At 36.1% G+C, this 22,910-nt stretch overlaps 1 protein-coding gene across 4 annotated transcripts in view; it reads left to right on the top strand.

Annotated features, from left to right (window-relative positions):
- Positions 1 to 22,910, top strand: part of RALGAPA2 (Ral GTPase activating protein catalytic subunit alpha 2) — a 393,192-nt gene that overhangs the window by 153,816 nt on the left and 216,466 nt on the right. For all 4 annotated transcript variants that reach the window (XR_008529157.1, XR_008529156.1, XM_054574136.1 and 1 more), the window contains exons 15-19: positions 4,333 to 4,570; positions 6,227 to 6,391; positions 10,597 to 10,737; positions 17,028 to 17,165; positions 18,681 to 18,778. Coding sequence is in view for 2 of the 4 variants with exons in the window: in XM_054574136.1 (XP_054430111.1) it covers positions 4,333 to 4,570; positions 6,227 to 6,391; positions 10,597 to 10,737; positions 17,028 to 17,165; positions 18,681 to 18,778 (780 nt within the window). In the remaining 2 variants the exon portion in view is untranslated. The remainder of the gene's footprint in view (positions 1 to 4,332; positions 4,571 to 6,226; positions 6,392 to 10,596; positions 10,738 to 17,027; positions 17,166 to 18,680; positions 18,779 to 22,910) is intronic.

Below are 22,910 nucleotides of genomic sequence, written 5' to 3'. Positions count from 1 at the left end.
AGGAACCTTGGAGATACTTTTTAATGAGAAATATGACTCCAAAAAAGCCAAGTAAATTGCCCAGGTCACAAGCTAAGCACCAGAGAGAACCAAGGTGGCAGAATCAAGAGACTGTGGCTCTCTTTCCCCTTCCTGTTAGGAATGGTAACTTATTCAAAGGGTACCCTGCCTTCATGCCCAAAGGTGCCACTCCATTTTGGTATGTGTGGAAGTGTTGTTAGTTGTGAATTATGATGATGATTAACACGTGTGTATACACAGTTGCAGGAATTGCTAAGATGAATTCTATAAGGTGTAGAAAGTCATTGTTCTATGATTAGTCAATTAAGTGAAGCCAATGCTAAATTCCTGATATAGGGCATCTTACCACACTAAAACATCTGCTTTTAAACCTGAAGCCAGTGCTATAACCAAACAAGAGTTTGAGTTTGAACATTGCCAGTCCCTACTTTCCTCTTGTACTCTACTTAAGGTTATGTTTTTGATCTACTATTTATGAAATTTATTGTATATATGCACTTTATGGTAATGGCCTTAAACTCATTTTGAAAATAGGAAGGTAAAAGTGAATAAATAGAAGCTAACATTTTAGTCATAATCAAAATATATAATAAAGTATTGATAAATGATAAAAATTATTTTAGCTTTTTTCATTGTTCTTAAATTATTTATTTATTTAAGTATATTTTATTGATTATTCTATTACAGTAGTCCCAATTTTTTCCTCCTTTGTTCTGCTCTTCCTGGTAGCTCCCTTCCCTCCAGCAATCCACCCCCTTAGTTCATGTCCATAGGTCATGCATATAGGTTCTTTGGCTTTTCCATTTCCTAACATTCTTAACATCCCTCTTTCTATTTTGTACCTACCAATTATGCTTCTTAATCTCTGTACCTTTTGCCGTATACTTCCCCTTCCCTTCCCTGCTAATAACCCTCCATATGATCTCCATATCTATGATTCTGTTCCTATTTTAAGTTGTTTGCTTAGTTTGTTTTTGTTTTTTAGATTCAGTTTTTGATAGTTGTGAGTTTGTCATTTAACTCTTCATAGTGTTGATCATCTTCTTTTTCTTAAATAAGTCCCTTTAACATTTCATACAATATGGGCTTGGTGATGATGAACTCCTTTAGCTTTACCTTGTCTGGGAAGCACTTTATCTGTACTTCCATTCTAAATGATAGCTTCGCCGATAGAATAATCTTGGATGTAGGTCCTTGGCTTTCATGACTTTGAATACTTCTTTCCAGCCCCTACTTGCAAATAAGGTTTCTTTTGAGAAATCAGCTGATAGTCTTATGGAAACTCCTTTGTAGGTAACTTTCTTATTTTCTCTTGCTGCTTTTAAGATTCTCTATTTATCTTTAACCTTTGGCATTTTAATTATGATGTGTCTAAGTGTGTTCCTCTTTGGGCCCAACTGTTTGGGACTGTCTTTGCTTCCTGAACTTGTATGCCTGTTTCCTTTACCAAATTACGGAGGTTTTCTTTCATTATTTTTTCAAATAAATTTTCCACTTCTTGCTCTTCCTCTTTTTCTGGCATCCCTATGATTCAGATATTGGCACTTTTGGAGATGTTCCAGAGTCTTCTTAGAGTATCCCCACTTTTTTGAATTCTTGTTTCTTCATTCTGTTCTGGTTGACTGTTTATTTCTTCCTTATGTGCCAAATTGTTGATTTGAACTCTGGCTTCCTTACCTTCACTGTTGGTTCCCTGTGGATTTTTCTTTATTTCACTTAGCGTAGCCTTCATTTCTTCCCTTCTGTGTTTACCATACTCAGTGAGTTCTCTGAGCCTCCTTATCACCAGTGTTTTGAACTCTGCATCTAATAGGTTGGCTATCTCCATTTTGCTCAGTTCTTTTTCTGGAGTTTTGCTCTGTTCTTTCACTTCAGCAATATTTCTTTGTCTCCTTGGTCTGGCCCACCCTGTGTTTCTGTGTATTAGGTTGAGCTTCTTTGACTCCCAGTCTTGGCACATATGTTATGTTTTAAGGGGCAGAGCCTTAGATATTTGCCATGGTGTGTCAACCCACCTCACCACTTTGTGTGTCAGGGTCAGAGAGGGAACAGTGCTGCTTGCACAGCCCTTGCCCCATTTCGAGTCACCTCACCCACTTCCTGTATGTGACTGGCACCCCTGTAGCTGTTGCCCTGGTGGTAGTTCCCAGGTAGGTTTGTGTATGTTCTAGGACCCTCGGGGCCCTTTAAATGGACATTTTTGAGAGACCAGCTGTTTCTTCCACAGCCAGAACTAACACTGGTTTTTACAGCCAGAAGTTACGAGGCTTCATTTTCTCAGCACTGGAACCCTGGGCTACACTGTCTGGCCTGGGGCTGAGCCCGCTCACTCCCCAGGTGTCCCTCCTGGTTTCTGTCCACTACACATGAATGTGAAAATACCTATTCTACCTGCCACTAACACCACTGCCTCGCCGCCACCACACCACATCCTCTCCACTGCAGCTCATCATCTCTGCCCCCTTCCGTGTCTGGATGAGTAATTCTTCTTTAAATCCTTAGTTGCTGGTCTTCTATACACTTCAATTTTCTGGCAGTTCTGGTTGTTTTGTATTTTAAGGTTAGTTGTGATCCTTCTTATGGTTGTGCAAAGGGGAGAAGTCTGTCTACCTACACCTCCATCTTGGCCAGAAGTCTCATTATTCTTAAATTTTAAAAAATTTATCCCTCTTAGAATCAAATTTGAAGTATGAGTTTAAAACCTTGTTTTTGATATATTTAATTAATTTAGCTCAACTTTATCATTTTTACACCTTTTAATAAGTGTAGTAAACATGAATTGAAACATAGGAAGCAGGTACATTGCATAAGGGTCACTTTAAATATGATTTTCAGATGGTCAGAATAGTCCTGCCTAATTATAGACTGTTTTCTATTTCTCAAAATTTTCCTATGTGTATATTAAAGAAAAATTTCTCTTTTAATTAAAAAGCAAATTTATCACTATTCCATGAACGGCTTAACTCCCAATGACAGTGGGAGTCTGGATTGGGCAGAAATAATTTTGATTTGAATTTTAAAGGATATGGAATATTTGGGCAAAGGTAGGAACTGGGCAATTTCAAGGTAAGGAAATATGCATAATATATGCATAGTAGTCTTGTAGTGTTGTCCATGTGACCATGTGTTGTGCTGAAGACCATAAAACTAGAGGAGGGTCACAGAGAAATGAATAGATTCCTATGGAAAAGGGCAGTGAGTGCTCTAATGGTGGAAATGCAGAGAACTATGGAAACTGAAGGCTGCTGGAGGAGCAGGAGAGACCAGGTCAAAGAATTGGAGGAATCTCAGCGGAAGAAATTGGATTCTTCTTTTTACTATTATGCTACATTACAGATGTCTGCTGAACATGCAAATAGAGCTATCTAGTAAGCAGATAGGTCAGGAAACCAGCAAAGAGGTCTGGGCTGAACATGAAAATTCAAAAGTCAACAGTACACAGATGTATAGCCAGAACTATGAGAATGGAGATCAAAACCCAGGCTAAAGGCCTAGGAGGGAGAAAACCAGAGGTTGACTGGGAGATGAGCAAGTACAGAAAGAATGAGTGTGGAACATTCTTTCAAGAAATTTGGCTTTGAAAGGGGAGAAATGGGGCTGTAGCTAGAAGGGGGACTCTTTGTAATCTTTGCTCAAGGGAACTTTTTTTTTTTTGGTAAGATGAGGAAGAATTTGGAGTAGTTTATGCTGATGAGAGGAGCTGAGTAGGTAGGCTATATTAGAGATAAAGGAGAGGTGGGGCTGAGGAAGAAGTCCAGAGCAGAGTGGGGACGTGTGTAAAAAGCAGGAGCCTGCAGGTGGAGGAAGGGGAAGCTGGGCAGACACGTGAGACTGGAGGGCAGAGGTTGAAGGCATCTTATTGAATGGATTCTGTTTTCTCCTAAGTCTGCATTGAGTTCGTCTGCTAAAAATCAGGGAGAAGTTGGTGGGGTTGGAGATTTACATATAGAAGAAGAGGTTTGAAGTGGCCACTAGAGAATGATAGAAAGAGCTGTGTCAGGAAACAGAATAGTTTTTGCACAAAGAGCTTTGTCTTCTCCCAAATTATGCAAGGACAAATTTTGAATTAGTAGTTTTGTTTGTAATTTGCAACTGGTAGCTTTGTTCATAATGATAACTAATTTCACAGTAACTCAAATCCTGATTACAATTGATCAAATGGATTTTGAGAAATTAAAGGAAAATAAAATCCAAAAACACTTGTTACTGTAAAATTCATTTTGTTAATAAGTAATTTAAAATATTTTGTTGAAAATTCTACTTTTTCCAAATGAAGATAATCAATTCTCTCACATGGTTGGTTGGTTTTAGACACTCATTGTGGCTTGGGTCCGAGCAAACCTCTGTGTGTACATTTCTCGAGAGCTCTGGGACGACTTTCTTGGAGTGCTGTCCTCCCTCACGGAGTGGGAGGAACTCATAAATGAGTGGGCCAACATTATGGATTCCTTGACAGCAGTGCTCGCAAGAACTGTTTACGGAGTTGAGATGACAAACCTACCTCTGGACAAATTAAGTGAACAAAAGGAAAAGAAACAACGAGGCAAAGGTATTTCCATTCTTAACAGGGTAACCCCAGATGTCTAAGACATCAGGAAAGGAGTATCATGAAATTTCATAATAAACTGAGCCAGCCATATAGGCAGTGTCTTTAATGGGGACATCAGGTTGTGTCTTATAGTATTCTGTTCCCTTAATGAGGATGATATATTTATGAAGAGACTGTGGAAGAACACGGAAGACAAAGGGAAGTAGTAGTAAAAACAGTTAATAAAAGCAAGTTAGTAAGAAGCCAAAACAAAGTAGTCTAAGCACATGATATTCAAGTGAGACAGCTGAAGTTTAGTTTAGATTTAGACTGTCTAATGATCTAATGTATTTTAGCAGCAGATCCCTTTTCCTCCCCATTTGAAACTATGCAGAGCCCTTCCTAAAAACTGCATTAAACTTGAGATTTGGGATTGAAGTAGGGTCAGGGAGCCAAGAGCCTGGGCACTTGGCCTCTGTCTTATGCTCTCTAACACCTCTGAGGGCCTCTATGTAAATCCAGACCTAAGAGGATCAACTTGACTAAAACTTTGGTTCTCAGCTCAAAGAAGAGTCTCCCTGACTAGGGGTAACTTTCAGGATGAGGGGAGTTCCCAAGACAGGAGGTCAGGATTTTCTCAGAATTTTCTCAAACTAAGCACATCCCCTACCTCCTGAAATTCTTGTAACCTACCCTCACCCTCAACCCCTGCAATATTTTTTTCCTCCCACAGTGTGAACAGGGTCATGGGAAAAGATAGACTTGTCTTAGGAAGGTAAACAGCTTTAGAAACACTATTTTTAGAATGTTACAGAACAAATTTTATTTAATTAATGAGCATGGAACATATTTCTGAATAATTTATTATATTGCTCTATTCTAAAAACAGGTTTAAATATTCATTATAGAAATATTTGCCTTCTAAGCACTGGACTTGTGGACATAAAATACACTCTGAGAGGAACCCAAGCGTGAAAGCAAGCCACAGGTGGCAGCAAACAGCCACATTATACCTGTGCAGAAATCTTAGTGTCTCATTCTCTCTTTTCCTGTATTCCTTTTGGATTCTTGACCACACATTTGAAATATATGACCAGAGCAATATCAAAGGAAAGAAGAGAATCAGAATTGAAGAGCTGTAATATTTTATTGTTTTGGAGCTTTGCTAAAATAGTTTTGTATTATTTGTACATTGTCTTTTTCCTTATTGACTTGGTTGTCTCTAATTAGAGATTACAGGCATAAATTTCTTCTGGGTATTTGTGGAAAGGCTGGCTCCTCCATGATGGAATGCTAGTCTAAAATCAGATCTTTAATTTTCTGGTTTATGAAAGTTTTGAGGGTAGTGATATAACTTCATTTGACATTGTTCTTATATTGAGAAAGGTTTGCTGATGTGTTTTTTGTATATTGGAGTGAGTACTATAAAGATATGGTAATTTTCATGAGACTGTTGGAGATGCTTGAAAAATACTTTGTCAATAGGAATGTTTAGATTACTTGTACATGAATAACTTCCTAAATTATAATACAGGGAAGTGGCACCTAATTTGCAATAAGAGAAACTGCTGATTTTACATAATTGTAGGAATGAAATTTGCTGAGCAACATAGGCTATAAAATGAATAATAATGAATTTAGCCTTTAAAATTTTTTTCTTGTCTTATCCTTTATCAGGCTGCATTCTAGATTCTCAAAAAGGAACCACTGTGGGGAGATCCTTTTCTCTCAGCTGGAGGAGCCACCCAGATGTGACTGAGCCTATGCGATTTAGGAGTGCCACCACATCTGGGGCATCAGGAGTTGAGAAAGCAAGAAACACCATTCGCCAAAAAGCAACTGGTAAACATTTATTTAAATCTTCCCCAAAGGTATAGTTGGTATTTAACAAACATGGATTTATAGGGCCCTGGCCAGTGGTACAGTTGGTTGGAGCGTTGTCCCATGCACCAAAATGTTGTGGATTCACCGTCTGGTCAGAGCACAATACTTAGATTGTGGGTTTGATTCCTGATCAGGGGCGCATACAAGAGGCAGCTCATCAGTGTTTCTTTCTCTCTCCCCCTTCTTCTCTCCCTAAAAATCAATAAACCTGTCTTTGGGTGAGGATTAAAGAAGTAAAAGATAAAATGGATTTATAGGAATAAAATGTAAAAGTTTTAAAATTCTACTGAGAAGTTAAAGCTAGATGTTTCATTAGATGAGATTTCTCTATTTTTTTAACATTCTGTTTGGTTACTTTATTTTGAAATACCTCATTGTGGAAAGGCTTTAATATTGAGGGAGATGTTAATATTGGTGGAGGTATGTGTGCAAGAGAGAAAATAGATGTTTTATTTGAATCTTGAGGAAACGAGTCTTAGTAATCACACAACTAGTTGCATTATTATAATTGAAAAATATGAATCTTGAGAGAGTGTGGCAACTTGTTCCAGCAACAAGGAGAATAATAGTTCTCAGGACTGGGTGGAGACACTTAAATTTTTTTGTATCTTTTGCAAATTGAGTTTTATATGCCTGTAGATGTCCTTATCAGCCAGTAAGAATTAACAAAAACCTGACCAAGAACCCCAGGTAATTAGGCTTCTTTGCTACATTTTACTCTTAAAATAAAAAGAGAAATCTTCAAAAAGTAAGCTTATAACCAGTATTTAATAACAAGTAGCGCCCCTCCCCCTGACTTTGAGGCTGTAACTTAAGTTTAAAACAAATTTATCTGAGTTTCCTGCGGTTTTTCACATCAATAATACATACAGTTATAATTGTTAATCAGCATATTGACTGCAGAAAGTTACAATATTCTCTAGTAATGAATAAAAGATTTTTTTACACTCAACATACTTTACAGTGCTTAATAAATAAATATAGATGGCTTAGAATCCTTTTGGAGTTTTATGAAAATATACCTTAACACTGTCTAATGCTTTTTACTGAAGCATTTGTTGGTATTTGTCACCCACTTTACATTCATCACTTATTTAATTCCTTTCTGCTGCATCCTCTCCCCTGAAAAAAGCCCCTATTCCTGGTAACAGAAAACTTGTAGGGAGGCTTATTCACTGATTTCTTTTCTCGTCACACCTGCTAAAAACTCCTTTCTTCTATCACTGGATCTTTAAAAGAAAGGGATCAGAGTAAAAGTTTATGACAAAAGTGGCATCATACCTGAGCTGCTCAGACTTCCTGTTACTAGTTACAACCCTTGCATCACTCTGATAGTAAAAGTGACCATTCAAACTTAGAACATTTTTAAAAACTTTATTCTCACATTTTTATGAGGAACAGATTATTGGACATTGTATGTTTCATATGCCACCACTTGGCCAAAACACAGCCATAGAAGAGATTGCATCTTAGTTTTTCAATAGGTATATTAGACCAATAATATGGTATAGGCCACAGCATGTTTTAGAAAATTCTCAGCACATTTATGCCATTGAGGATTTGTTTATTAGTATCTTCAGGTGTCTGAAGTATCACAGTAGTGCAAAAATAAGAACTTTTACAAAAGCATATAAAGTATTTGCAGAGGATGTCACCTAAAAACCATAAAGCTAGCCTTTGTGAGTTTAATTAAATTAAAAACACTTGAAACCATAACCTGTAAAAGATAATGAGGATGAGAGCTATTGAGTTGGATATAGCTATAATCTTACGTATTTTACATATACATATGTATGGATACATATATGTGAATTTCCTATTTTATGTTATACTTTTAAAAATTTTTAAATTGTAAATCTTTTTTGTTGCCTATGAAAGCAGTGGTTTTTGAAAATTTTATTATAGGATGCTATTTTATAAAATTAATCTGTATAGACTAAATATTAGTTGTTTTACTCAGTTCTGTTGTTTATATGTTGTATAATAATTCACCTTTTTGTCTTTTAAAAAGGCCCAGATTATTTTCATGGTAGATTTTAACTTGTATAGAAGCCATCTTTTAATGAGGGAACAAGCTGCTGCTTGTGAAATTAGTTTTTGCTGCTACTTTTTTTTAAAAGATGTTATTTATTTATTTTTAGAGAGAGGGGGAGGGAGGGAGAAAGAGAGGGAGAGAAACATCGATGCGTGGTTGCCTCTTGAGTGCCCCCTGCTGGGGACCTAGCCCACAACCCAGGCATGTGCCGTGAGTGGGAATCGAACCAGTGACCCTTTGGTTCGCAGGCCGGCTCTCAGTCCACTGAGCCACTCCAGTCAGGGCAGTTTTTGCTACTTTTAACATTAAGATATTAATATGGAAGAGCCCTTTGAAAAGGGATTTTTTTTCCAGCCTCAGGAAGAGAATAATTGAAGATTATTATATGATGATTTCCCCCACAGACTATTCTTAGTTTGAGAAAATGTTAGTGATGGTGTCAAGAGGGAAATATAAAATGAGGAATTGCTGAGTAGGGAAATGGCAGTTTAACAGAGTATACACTTAGTTTGCAAGTTAAAAGGACTAGCAAGGAGAATGTTAAAGAACTATAAAGTAAAACTTTGTTCCTTAGTGTGAACGATACTAAAATTTTAGCTGTGTAAAATGGTGACTAAACATGTCAATTTTCACACAAAATAATTATTCTATATTTTATTATTTCTGAAATATGTAGTGATCAGTTTTGGAAGAATGCACAATCATTTGATTTACAAAAGGAACACTTTTTAAAACAACACTCAAATCTGTGTCTGACATTGAGAGATGAACAAATCTTACAGGAAATTTTAAGTTAGTTTGGTGTTTACATGGAAGTTGTTTTCACTTAAATATTATTTTACACATTCGTAAATTATACTGTAATTGCATTGCAGATAGTCCCTTAGAACTGGAAATTCTGATAGCCAAGGGATGGAGGGAAACACAGGAAACTGAAACGTTTGTTGCACTTTTTGCAAAGATGTCACTAGCATTTGTAGTTCTATTTCATCAAGGTTAAAATCAAATAAAGATAACAAAACAGCAGGTAAAACTTTATATTTTTGTTTTAAGGATAAACTGATTTTACCGATGGTATTTTCATATTTATAAGGCATATTCTCTTTCTGTGTCTGTTTTCTCAAATGGTCATTTGAATAGCAGTATATTGAAAACTTAATAACACCATAAAGTTTGTAATAGGAAATTATGGATTTTAGAAACATGAAATGTGATGTAAAAAAGGATGGGTTTCATGGAGATTTTATCTTTTCATTTATCAAATCTTTTAATTTTCAGCTTCACTTTTATGTGTGTTTAAGCTTTTAGGATATTTAATTTACTAAATGATTTGCTTTTGAATACAGTCAGCTTTCAGTAAACCAATGTTTGAATTATGTATTATTTGTAGAACACTTTTCATCTTAGCCTAGATTTTCTCTCCCTCACTGTGGTCTTTTTGTTTGTGTCCTTTAGCAAGGGGAAAAAAACTGATTATAATGTTTGCCCAAATAAACAACTCAAATGTGAATCTGAGACACAGCAGAAAACAAGGAAAGACTAAACATATAAAGCACTCTAAAATAAAATTGACTGGGCCCTGGCCAGGTAGCTTACTTGGTTAGAGTGTCATCCCAATATGCCAAGGTTGCAGGTTTGATCGCAGGTCAGGGCACATGCAAGAATCAACCAATGAATGCATATGCATAAATAAGTGGAACAACAAATAGATGTTTCTCTCTCTCTCTCTCTCTCTCTCTCTCCCTCTCTCCCCTCTCCCCCTCCTTTTCCTTCCCCCTTCCTCTATCTCTCTAAAAAATAAAATAAGATTGTGAATTGTCCATTTTCCCATGTCATCAGAGTGACTTGGAAGTTGGCTGTATGTGCTTTGTACTGACTGCCTTTAAAGTTTAAAATGACCTCCTTTAAATACAGGGTGGGGCAAAAGGTTACAGTTAGTTGTTGGTATGCAAAATCATACAATCATTAATAGTAATACAAGAATAAACTCTGTTTCATATCCTCTCAACTGTAAACTTACTTTTACCCCACGATGTATTTAAAGAGAACCCAGAAAAACAATAACAATAAAAAAGTGAAAGATACTGATGTTCTTCTGACATAACTATTACTTTATCTTTCCTGGAAGCTAAGAGAAGCCAGTCTATCAGCAACTGTTTCCAACTTTCTGAGGCTTTGCCTGCCACTAAAAGCATCCCGCTCCTCCTTCACAGCGTGAGCACTCTCTTACCTGGTCTCTCTTACTCCTCTTGCTCTCACAGGCTGCCAGGTACTGTAATCCTTTGTCAAATGTCTGTTAGTGTTCCTGGACTTCTCCCACTTGCCTCTGGGTCTTGCTTTCTTTGTCAATATCATCATGTAACGCATGTGTGCCTGGGCATTGTACTTTGTGGTTTTTTTCAGTGAATATTAATAATTGTTTTTATGTAGGTAGACGTTTAGTAGCAATTAAAAGTCAAGAAAAATTTCTGTAGCACCACTGGTCTTTGCATTCCCAGTTAAGAAGCATAAAAGGATTTTTTTTCTTTGTAGCCCACAGTATAATAGAGGGAAACAGTAATGCCTGCCTCAGTGTACCTTCTATCCAGTGCCTTGAAGGGGATTTTCATAACATTTTACAAAAGATTTGAGCATTTCAATCAGAATGCTTCCTGTGCCCCCTCTAAAATGAATAAACTGGAAAAATTATGCTGGCAAGTCTTCCTTTGAGTTAATAAATGATAATCACATGTAAAGTAATGATCAGTTTATGCAGATACATACTGATTGAGATTTGAGTAAAAAAAAAAAAATCCCTGCTAAATAGTGCTAATTTTTCAAACAAAGAAAAATTATTCCTGGGCTTCAGCCAATTAAAATTCAGTTTAGCTACATGTGATTTATACACAATATAATGTCTTAATGGTTTATTAAGACATTGTTGCACCAAAAGTGATTTGGGGCATATATACATACTCCAAAAAAAGGATTTACTTTGCACTACAGTGAATAATTAGGTCTAAGTCTACTTGTTTTTAAGTGATCCTAAGATGAACCGAATCCTCTAAAGAGGGAAATATTTTCATATTCTTTTTTATTTTCAGAAGGATGGTATTATTTGTGTTTAATATTGGAGATAGCCTCATTATGGCTTTCTGTACCACTAAATAATGTCACACTGTGGCTTAGCAAAGCAATATTAAAGCTGAATTCCCCTAATGAGCATGTAAAATATCATATTAATTAATTTACATAATATAAGAGCAGGAGATAGATGTATTGAGAATAAGGACTATGATTCTTAAAAACAGTCTCTTTCTCTAGTGAAAAACATTAAGAGTGGCACATGAGAGGATGGGTACAGTCAAATTACTGATGTGCATTAACTCCTTGATAATTTGGTTTTCAAAAAAAATACTGTCTAGAGATGATAAATAAACTATTTTAGTAATCTCATTTTGAAGACTTTTTTCTCATTCAGCATTATATTTTAGTTTACTCAGGTTCTTGATTCCCATGTATACATACACTGTTTCAACAGAAGTTGAATATGATTTAGAGCACTGGTTGTCAATTGGGGATGATTGTGCTCCCCAGAGAACATCGGACAATGTCTAGAGACATTTTTGATTGTCAGAACTGGAGCAGTGCCACTGACATCCAGTTGGTGGAAGCCAGGGATTTGCTAAACAACCTGAAAATGCACAGGACAGCCCCCACCACAAAGAAATACTGGACCCAAGATATCAATAGTGCTGAGATTGGGAGGCTCTGATTTAGGGTGAAATGAAGCAGGCTATGCTGTGTCTGTTTTCCTGTCTTTGGCATTCTCATCTTTGGTTTTTTGACACAAAGGATAAAGAGACTGCAGTAAAATGCCTTTGAGAACAGTTATCTATTTGTTCTTTCCCTTTTATCTGGCTACAGTAGTGAGCTCCTCCTTAGTCTGATACCATTTGTTCTTTACTATTAAAGTGATGCCATTGGCTTTTGTGGCTGTTCTATCAAGAGACTGGGCCAAGAGCAATGTTTATCAGTCCTCAGTATTAGATTGTACATTCTCCACTGGATGGCACAGTAGAGTCTTAAACTTGTGCTCCAATTTAAATCCTAGTGTATTGACATATCTTGCTAACCTGTTGCTAAATATCTAGATAATATACATTCACCTAAACATAATATGCAGACCCATTTAATGTTGACTTTATGGACACCAGTTTTTTACTATAAAAATGACTGCTAATTTTTTTGTTTAAATTAACATTTCTTGTTTTTATTTCTAATCTGTATAACTATTTGACCCACCAAATTGTGTTAATAATATAAACACAATTTCCTTACCTTCAGCCACTATTATTTCTCATTCTGATCCCTTTGTGACTATTTGGCCACAGCAGAATTTTGGGAAAGTCACAACCACCTGTAGTCCATTAACATGAATAGCTACATAAACAAACTTGCAGGAAGTAGAACTGGCAGTTTCAGTGATTTCCCTTTTTCTCCTTTTTTGGTAACAGTTCTTTCCAGCTGTTTTGCAATTTTAACTGCTTTTGTATTGAGAGATTTATCAGTCTATAACAGTGACTTTCAACCTTTTTCACCTCATGACACATATAAACTATTCACTAAAATTCTGTGGCACACCAAAAAATATAATTTTTGCCAATCTGACAAAAAATAGGTGTAATTTTGATTCATTCACACTGGACAGCTATTGTTGTATTTGCTGTTGTCATTTTTTTATTTGACAATCTAAGGGAAAAGAGTTCAGTGCCCCTGACTATATAGTCAGGTATTACATGTTTTAAAATTTTTTGAGGTACACCAGTGTGCCTGCCTCAGCATACTAGTTGAAAATCACTGATCTATAGTGCTCATAGGTTACACACGTGGTAGGTATTATTTTTCTTTTAGGAACATTGTAATAGTAATTAGAAAATCTGCAATCTTTCCTCATTTTAAGAGACTTAAGGGGACCTAACTGAAAGCCTCACTTAAGTGCTTCTGCATCAGGTTCTCTGGCTTCCAGGTAGCACTTCTCGATTATCAGGAAGTGCTTGTTAAGGTCCAGACTGATTTCACCTTTGGACTCTGTGGTAAACATCAAGATGCTGAGTTGCTTTACATCTCTTGTGTTTTTACAGGGGTAGGTTGGTATCATGCACAATGTTTTAAAAGATGGGAAATTATTAATATTGCTTATGCAACCTTGTATGAGAGGTAAATGGAATCCAGAATTTTGGTTATTGAAGAATGAGTCTCACTGCATATATTAAGGATAAAGAGTGAGTGAAATTGCTTTGAAAAGTAGTCAGATATCTGGAATTTATAGAAGGTTCTAAAGAGCTTACCTACTTAATTTAATCATGCTGATTCTTCTCTCAATGGGAAAAATGAAATTAAGTCATCCTTATTTGATCAGTTTTCTCATGTTTTGAATGGAGCTTTAGAAAGCAATGGTTTAGTAATGGTATTGTATAACTTATCAAGAAGCTAAAAAATTAGTGCGTTAAAAATTTGGGTTATTGGGTTAGCTATGTTTGTGAGAATGTGAATGATGCAAATCTGAGATAGGATTGAGCTCTTTGAAGTGATTCAAATTGATATTGTGTGATATTCTAAACAGACAATGCATTAGAACTCCCAGGATTTATAATGTAATTGTTATATAACTTAGATTTTTTTTCTATTTTGAATATCAGATAATTCTTTATCTTGATATTTACATATCAGTGTTAAAATGGTTTTAAATATATCATGAAAGAATACTACAACTGATACTGTACAGTGGGAGCAGCTTTAATGTTAGTTTGCTCTTTCTTAACAAATAAAGACCAGCAGAGGGAGCTCAAGAACTGTTTTTTATTTTCTTTTGTTTTGTTTTAAGGAACTACATCAAGGAAATGTTTTTGGTGTTCATTAATTCATTTATACAAAACATATATTGAATATATACTTAGTACAAAGTGTGATAAAAGACAAAAAGATGTATACTTCTAAGTCATGAAATTGGGTTTAAATTGTGGGATAGGTAGAATTTAAAATTCTTTTTTGCACAGTTCTTTGTATCATTTAACAGTCAACTACAGGAATAGCTTAGGGTACCAGTAGCATAAGAACCCTCACAGCACTTTTGACATTATTTTTCTCCCCTTCCTTCCCATCTTCATCATGGATGCTCCCACTCTCACCACTTCTGGTGATTTCCACAGGCTTGGACTTTCTCCACCTGAGAAGAACCTACCAACAGTTTTACAAAAATAAAGTCTTAAAGTTGCATCAGACTGGCCTGTTGGGAAGGCAGACCAGCTGGTGATGGCAGGCTCTTTGTCCGTCTGTTGTGTCATGGACCAGTAGGGACACTTCAATTTGGAAGTCATAGTGCTGTGACTGTATCATAGTGGCTGTATCTCATCCCACCAGATGGCAATATTCTTTATCTTTAAAAAGACGCTGCTAGTGTTGGCCCAGCTCTTACTTGTCTGCTTATAGCCCAGAAACTATTGGCATCAAATTTAAATGAATAAAATCCACTTTTCTCTTTACCCATAAAAACTGGCATCAGTTATTTTTTAGAGCACTGCAAAGCTCTTGGGCTCCCTCTACTGATATTAGATTAACAAGTAGGTTCATTAAGAACTGAAACACTTCCCAGAAGGTTTCAAAGTCTTGCCTAATTAGAAAAAACAGTGCAAGAAGAGAGCTGGAAGGGGCTGGTCCCGTGGTACTGTCTGGCTTCTGTTGCCTAATGCTGAAGAGCCTGGAAGTAGACCTTTGAAAAGTCTATGCTTGGGGATGTGTGGGTATGTAGGTCTTGTGTTTCTCTGTGGGAAAATGAACAGCTCTTGGCTATTCAAGAAAAGAATAAAGGCATCCTGAAAAGATGAGGCTTTACTGAGTTTGTCTGCTCTTGTACCTTGGTTTTCTGTATACCCTCAGTTCAGCTTCCTGCATTTAGACTGTGGCCCAGTACTCTGCATTATAAGTAAAGGATCTTGTAACATGTATCAGTGTACTTTAAATGGGATTTTTATTTGGAAAGTATAAATAAGGAAGCAATCTTTTGTTGAAATCCTTTCTCTCATATTTAGAATTTTCCTACATAAAACTTATTGGTTAGATGAACCAGAACTTTGGTTTGTGGCTCAGATTAAAAGATTATACAGAGGGTGGCATGTTGACAGTGAGTCTTATTTCAGGTAAGGAATTGGGTGACACTACCAGCTAAGATGATACAGGCTGAATTTTGATCAGTTGCTTCTTAGAATAAAACTTTACTAATTAAACTTTCAGCAAATATCATGTTAAAGTTATATGGATGTAAATTTCATATCTACATAAATGAGTGTGGAGTCTGGTCTGGACTGTATTAATGAGGTTCACATGCAGGAACACATGGCGAGTCCTGTAGGGGGTGTGCCCAGGCAGTATGGGAGGGAAGAAGAAGGAAACAGGAGTGCCAAGTTAACAAGGAGACGTAAGCAGTAGGAAGGAGAGAGCAGAAGGTGCCAAGTAGACTAGTGTTGCTAGAAACTAAGTAAGAGCTCCTTGTGCGGGATCTACTGTGTGGGGTGAGATCAAGAAGAGCCCTGAATCCACTGTGAGGGGCATGGTCCTGACTAGATAGTGATGGAGGGCATTGGCAGCAGAGGAGTGGTATGAGTACATCTTTGTTTTAAAGGAATTTCTTTAGGACCACATAGAGGACCATATGAAGGTGGCAAGAAAAAGGGGACTGTGACCAGTTAGGAGATTACTATAATAACCTAGGCAAAAGATGATGCCACACCAAAACTGTAGTTCTAGAGAGAGAGGGTAGTGTGATCTTCCAGTGCTTTGGGTTGTCTTTGGAGATTAAAATGAACCATAGAGTTTAGAAATGAGCTGGAAGGAGACTCATTCTCTAAGGCAATATAGTTTGTAATAATGTTAGATGAGATTATCTAGTAGTTAGTACTCATCTGTGGTTTTCTTTTTTTTTTGTCATATGTGTATTGATTCTCTAAAAAGACCTGTGGATCATTTTTGTACTTCATTGATTAATTCAACATTACATTTGGTGGTATAAGCCATTAAAAAATTATCGTATTTTTTTTGAAAAGTTGTGCATTTATTCATTAAAAGGAACAATAGAGTTGAAATCCCCATGTTTCCTTTTATCTTCCTTTAGTTTATGTGCGTATGTGCATGTGCACTGATTTCTACACCCTTCAAATGTAAATAACCCATTCCATGTGTCTTCTGGATCTCCCTTTCCTGTGCATGCCTGTCCCTGAATTCCAAATAACTTTTATAATAACCATTTCGGTGGCTTTTTCTATCCCCCCACACTCCCTTTCATTTAGATTACAAAACAAAATACTTTGTAGAACATAAAAGGAAAATGTATTCTTGGAGTAGAATATTGGTGTTAACAATTGTAGGAAACTTCCCAATGTAGGTACGGATTATCTTACTGCACAATTTTTGTGGGGAAAAAACTATCTAAAACTACACTTTTAGAATCAGTTGTTTTAGGTGGTGAAATTATTTTTTAGAATTTTGAAATACTCTCTACATATTTTGTGTTAATGCCCACAGAAGTGGAAGAATGTCAGCAGTCAGAAAATGCACCTGCAATTGAATCTGGCCACCTGGTGGCAGAGCAGCAGCAGCAGATCATTCGGAGCAGCAGCACAGCTGATGTCACTGAGCCGCTGTGTTCAGAGTCAGCTCAGGGTATGGAGGAGCTTCTTCAGTTATTAGTGCAGAGTGGAAGACTCTGGCTGGGAAGAGGCTGTATGTCTTATTGCTTTCTACATTTATTCTAACTATTTATTTCAAAGGAATTTACTTCTTAGGTTCGGAATGTAAGAATGTGATTTCTGGCAATAAAATATTTTCACTATTTATTTTAATATAGTTATCTAAACTGCATATACATACGTCCAGTGTTTTTCCAGTGTGGCATGTTTGGGAACTAGAAAGATGTCCAGGGTGGCCGGAGTAGGCATGATACAGAGAATGTTACACCACAAGGTCAAGGAGAGCAGCAAGTTAGGTAAAAGGCTAGGCAAGATTAGGTAGATGTGGGAAAGGGCCATGAAGAGGGCCACAATAGTTGACAGAATGGAAAGCTACCCAGATTGTGAAAAATTTTATTAGCAGCTTGTAAACTCCATTGACATTGAAAATAATAGGTCTTAATAGCATTAATTTACACAGTTTCTCCAACAACTTTCAGCAACAAAATGGTATGGAAAACAAAGAGGCAAATGGTTGGACCATTGTACACATACAATGAAAGAGCATGTGTAAATTGTATCTAGTGTTAATGAACATACTTATCATTTAGTTTATTTTTATGAGTTATATTAAAAAATAAGTCAACCTTATTTATTTACAAGTTTTCTCACAATTCTTAATGTCACAGTCATGCTAACCTCATCAAATGAGTAAGGAAGTATTGCCTCTTAGAATATTCTTGAAATAAGAAAGTGCAATAAAAAATAATTTGAGAAATATACTATCTGAAGATTTTCTGTTCTCTGAAAGATTTTTTTTGTGTAAGATTGTTGTGATTTTTTCCCCCCTTACATATTTGGGTAGAACCCACCATTTGCCTGGAGTTTTCTGTGGGAAGGTTTTAAAATACCACTCAAATTTTAAAATCATTGTAAGACTATCTAGATTTTCCTTTCTTGTTTTGATTTTGATAAGTTTGTTTTTCTAGGGATTTGTTCAATTCATGTATTTTTTCAAATTTATTGGTCCTAGATTATTCACAAAATCCTCTTATGATCTTTATAATGTGTGCAGGCTTTGTGATGATATTACCTTTTTAATAGCTGATTCTGGATATTCTTTTTCTCATCAATTTTAATCTCAAGAGATTCTGAGCCACCTTACTGATTTCTTCTTCCTGTTAGCTCACCTGGCTAACTCAGGCAGCTTTTCTCTGAGATCTTTTCCTCACAACCTCCAGGAGAGGTTTCTTGCCTTCCCTTGTGCTAACATAATGTGCTAAGAAAGGAGTGACATTCAATCCTTTCTTTTAAAAGTTCACTTTGGACCAAAGGTTTATAGTGCGAACCTGACCCATAAACTACGAGTTTGCCAGACCTGTAACTCCTGTTTTATGTATGTTAGAATATCAAAATTTAAAAATTACCAATTTATAAGACTATGTTTTCAGTTTTATTATCTGACATGTTCTTTCTGTTGATTTTTTTTTTTCACCAAATCTCTATCTAGGTCAAAAGATAGAAAACACACAGAATTTGAGTTCTTCAGAGCCTAAGCCTATTCAAGAGAATAAAGGAAATGTGAAGAAAGAATATGAAGGAGTAACAGTAAGATATTTTCAAAGCAAATTAATTTGTCATTAAAAATAAATATATAAATTACTGTCATAATAAGAAATTTATTAATGGCAGTAATAGTTTTATTTTGAAAAAATCCATTTAGATGGGTCATAAGCCCATGCAACCTTGAAGTATTTTAAAGTCTTGCTTGCTTTCTATGTAAAATTATAGTAACATCACAAAAACAGAAAAATTAACATGAAATGGAATCCACTATCTGATGTGTATTTGGCACTCTGTATTTTTTAATCAAATATTTTTGCCTTTCAAACATACATTTAGATCCCTTGTTCCTGACATTATTTTAGATAGTAGCCTCCACCTGACATGAGTTGCAAGATAAGTCAGTTTTTGTAAAGATTTGTTATGGTTTCTTTTTTTTAAAAAAATGTTTAAGTAACATTTTTAAAACAACTATAAAGTATAAAGAAGAAAATTTTAAAGTAGCCTGTAATTCATTTATGCAGATAACTCCTGTTTATTCATTTTTTTAAAATGTGGTATATGTTCTTAGAAGACTCCAACATCATAGAAGTGTACAAAATAGAAAGAGAGTTTGCCTGAAATATAACCAGTGTAAAATTTCTTCTGTCTTTATTTTTAAAAAAGACATATAACAGGTTGTTGTGTGTATATTCTGTATGTATATTTAAGTAATCACATACACACCCACAAACCAACCCCCCAGCCTAAAAACTAGAACATTTCCAGTGTCACTGCTTTGGCACATAAATTCTTTCCTTGTCCTCTCAGAGGGCAGCATTTTCTTGGCTTTGTGCTTATCATGCCCTTGCTTTGCTCTATAGCTAAACAGTGTATATCCTTTAGTTTTTCTTATTTTTAAACATTATAAAAATGGTGTTATTGCTTTATTCACTCATTTATATATTTCTAAGAATCATCCACATTGTAACATGTAGCTACAGTTCATTAACTCTTCTCTACAGTATGATATTTTACTGTGAATATACCACAATTTATTTCCATTCTCTTGTTGATGAACATTTAGATCATTTTAATCTTTTTAAATGAAAGATGCAGCTATTTACATTCTTGTGTGTGTTTTAATATCTACAAGTTTAAAGTTTTCTCTGTGGTAGCTATTTAGGAATAGAATTCATGAGTCATAGATTAGAAGAGTAGTCTTCTTACAACAGAATGTTTATTTTCCAAAGTGGTTGCACCATGTATTATTTCTACCAACAACTTGAAAAGAGTTGCCATTCATCCACATTCTTGTCAGCACTTGCTTTGCCAGATTTAAACATTTTTATGACTTAACTAGGTGAAAATCAGACCTTATTTTTGTATTTTTCAAATTACTAATAAAGTTTAAAATCTTTCCATATGTTCATTGATCATGTGTGTTCATTTGTGATATGCCTAATGATGTCCTTATCATTTCCCTACTGATATATCTTTTTCTCTTTAATTTGTACTACTTTATATAGTCTGACTACTGATTCTATTTTGATTGTTTCTGGCAGATGTATTCTTCCAAGGTGCAGCTTATGTTTATATTTTCTTTATGGTGTCTTTTGATGAACAGAAGTTCTTAATTTTTCTATTCTTGGTTGTCAAACATTTTTATGTTTTGGTTTTATGAAAATTTTAATATACCAATCCACAGGGATAAAAATACTACCTTATATTTGCAAGTGTTTTAGTTTTTCTCTACACATAGAAGTCTTTCCTCCATCTGGAATTGACTTTTATGTAGGGAGTGAGGTAGGGATCCATAGAATGGGAGAAAAAACTGGATCCCTACCTTACTCTCTACATAAAATAGTAATTAACTTGCTCTTCATAGAATGCGGCCTTCTTGTTAAGTGCTTTCAAGGTCTGCTGCAGTTTGGCCAACTCGCCTTTCTGAAGCTTACAATAGATTCTTTTATTTTGAATATCCTTGGCAATCTCATTGAGAATGTCTTGGTATTTATTTTTGGATGACATGTGTCCCATCTGTTCCAATGTCTGAAGATTCCTCTGGATTTTCCTCCTCTTCTGCTCAAGGAGCAGCTGTGAATCTTCAACCATAGACTGGCTATCCTTCATTTCTTCTGGAGTCTTGGAATCTTTAATTGCATGGCTCACCATGTCTGTGGCATGATCCATTTCCTGTTGTGTAGTTGCTGGTGCCTCTAAGATTTCTGTCAATGTGCTTCCTGGTTGGTTCCGGATCACATCGATTATCAGTTTTTTAGTCTTTATCATGAGGCTTTGGCCATCTATACCTTCACCATCTCCTAGGTCATACTTGCTTGTCGAGACAAGGGAAATCTCAGTCTTTGAGAACTGATTTAGTGTGTTTGCCTTGTTGGGGTCATGGGGGTCAACTGCTCCTTCCCCTAGGAAAGATTCCACATTAGGTACTTCTCCCAGCAATTCCAACAGTTCATTCAGTAAGTCATTTTTGTCAGGTGCAATTGCATCCTGGTGTTCCAACAGGAGTGAATGTATGCTGATGATTTCTTCAATTGAAATATAAATCACTGGTTTGCTGACTGTCACCACATCTGTGTATTTATCCATATTAAACTTTTCTTCTGGCTTGGGGACATCACACGCTTCTTTGAAATATTTCCTGAACTTCTGATATGTGTCTGATAAATAATTGTTTGTAGAAGCAAGATGCTCATTCTCTCCTTCAAACAGCTTGTTGGAGGCTGCATGCTGAAGGACCTTGGCCACCGTTCCCATTTCTCCTCTTGTCAGAATTTATCTGACTGCCAGCTGTCATGTCAATGATATCAAAGCTGTCTGGAGCTACGATAGCTGGGTTCATGTACCGATAGTACAAGAGGTTCCCAACAATCTTTAATAGCTCATCTTCTGTTGCATTGGAAAATTTCTCATGGATCGAATTCTTCAGTACTTTGGCTATATACCTCAATCCATAAGGCAGCAGGTCAAGGGAGGAGATGATGGAGTTCAGGACTTTGTCGGTGACCCTTCACAGGCTCTCATTGGATGCCTCCAATTTACTTTTCACTTCTGGGTATGTTAGTGCTTGTTCTGCAGTCACATCGTAGGGCAGATTGCTGGCTTCTCCAGTCTGTGTTTCTAGTTGGTTCACCCAAGCCTTGTACACCTCTACAAGGTTTGTGTTAATGACCAGGGACTTGTCATCAATGATCTCTTTCAGCACTGGGGCCAGGAGCTGGCGCAGTGTGTCCTGTCCATGGGCACCTCTGTTGAAGCTGATGGCCATCTTGATGACTGTAGGGTTCCCAGTAATGATGTCCTGTACCTGGTCCACCTTTGATTTTACTTCCTCCAGAACAGTTTTAAAAGGTTTGAGGAGTAGATATTCTTCTTGCTGATTGGAGGCATAATTGTATAGTGTGAAAATAACAGAATCCATAAATTTATAATATGTTACTTGTCCCAGGTCCCATTTATAGATCCCATTTATCAAATTATTATTTTTCAAATGCCGCCTCTCTTTCTCATCTATGCTATTTCCCAGATGTGTGAGGCTTTATTTTGGTGTTCCTTACCTTGATTCTTGTTACTTTATTTCTCTGCACAGTACTATAGTATCTTAAGTAGTACAGTTCCCTACTTCATCCTTTCCCACCCCATTCTAATACAAACTATTTTTATACTATCTTTTGCTAGTCTTCCCTTGTCGAGAAGTCTTCCATTCATCCTATTTGATGTTTCTTGTTCTTTGTCCTTGTCCTTCAGTTTTACTACAATATATTTAGCTGCAGTTTCTTTTGCTTTATACATTTGTCCTTTTTGATATATGCTCTATGGCAATATTTGTGGATACTGTCTTCCATTGTTTTTGGAATTCTTGGTAATCATTTCTTTAAATATCTCCTCTTTTTTTTCTCTCTGTTCTTTTCTTCTGGGACTCTAGGTAGAAATATCTTTAGACTCTCTTATTCTGTCTTCCATGACTCTTAAGCACCTTTCATATTTTCCATTCTCCTTGGCCCTTTGGGCATATTCTAGGTAATTCATTAGATCTGTCTTTCATTCAGTTTAATAATTCTCTCCTTACTTATGTAGTCTGCCGTTTAATACTTCCACTGAGTTTTTTAGTTCAACAATTATGCCTTTTGCTTTTGAAAGTTCAGGTTGATTCTATTCAAGTATATCTGCAATTTCT

This window comes from Pteronotus mesoamericanus, unplaced genomic scaffold, assembly GCF_021234165.1.
Source record: "Pteronotus mesoamericanus isolate MK-2021 breed Mesoamerican mustached bat unplaced genomic scaffold, CSHL_Meso_final contig_25, whole genome shotgun sequence".
Lineage (NCBI taxonomy): Eukaryota > Metazoa > Chordata > Mammalia > Chiroptera > Mormoopidae > Pteronotus > Pteronotus mesoamericanus.
Note: the sequence above shows the minus strand (reverse complement) of the source record. Positions and strands in the feature narration are given on the sequence as shown.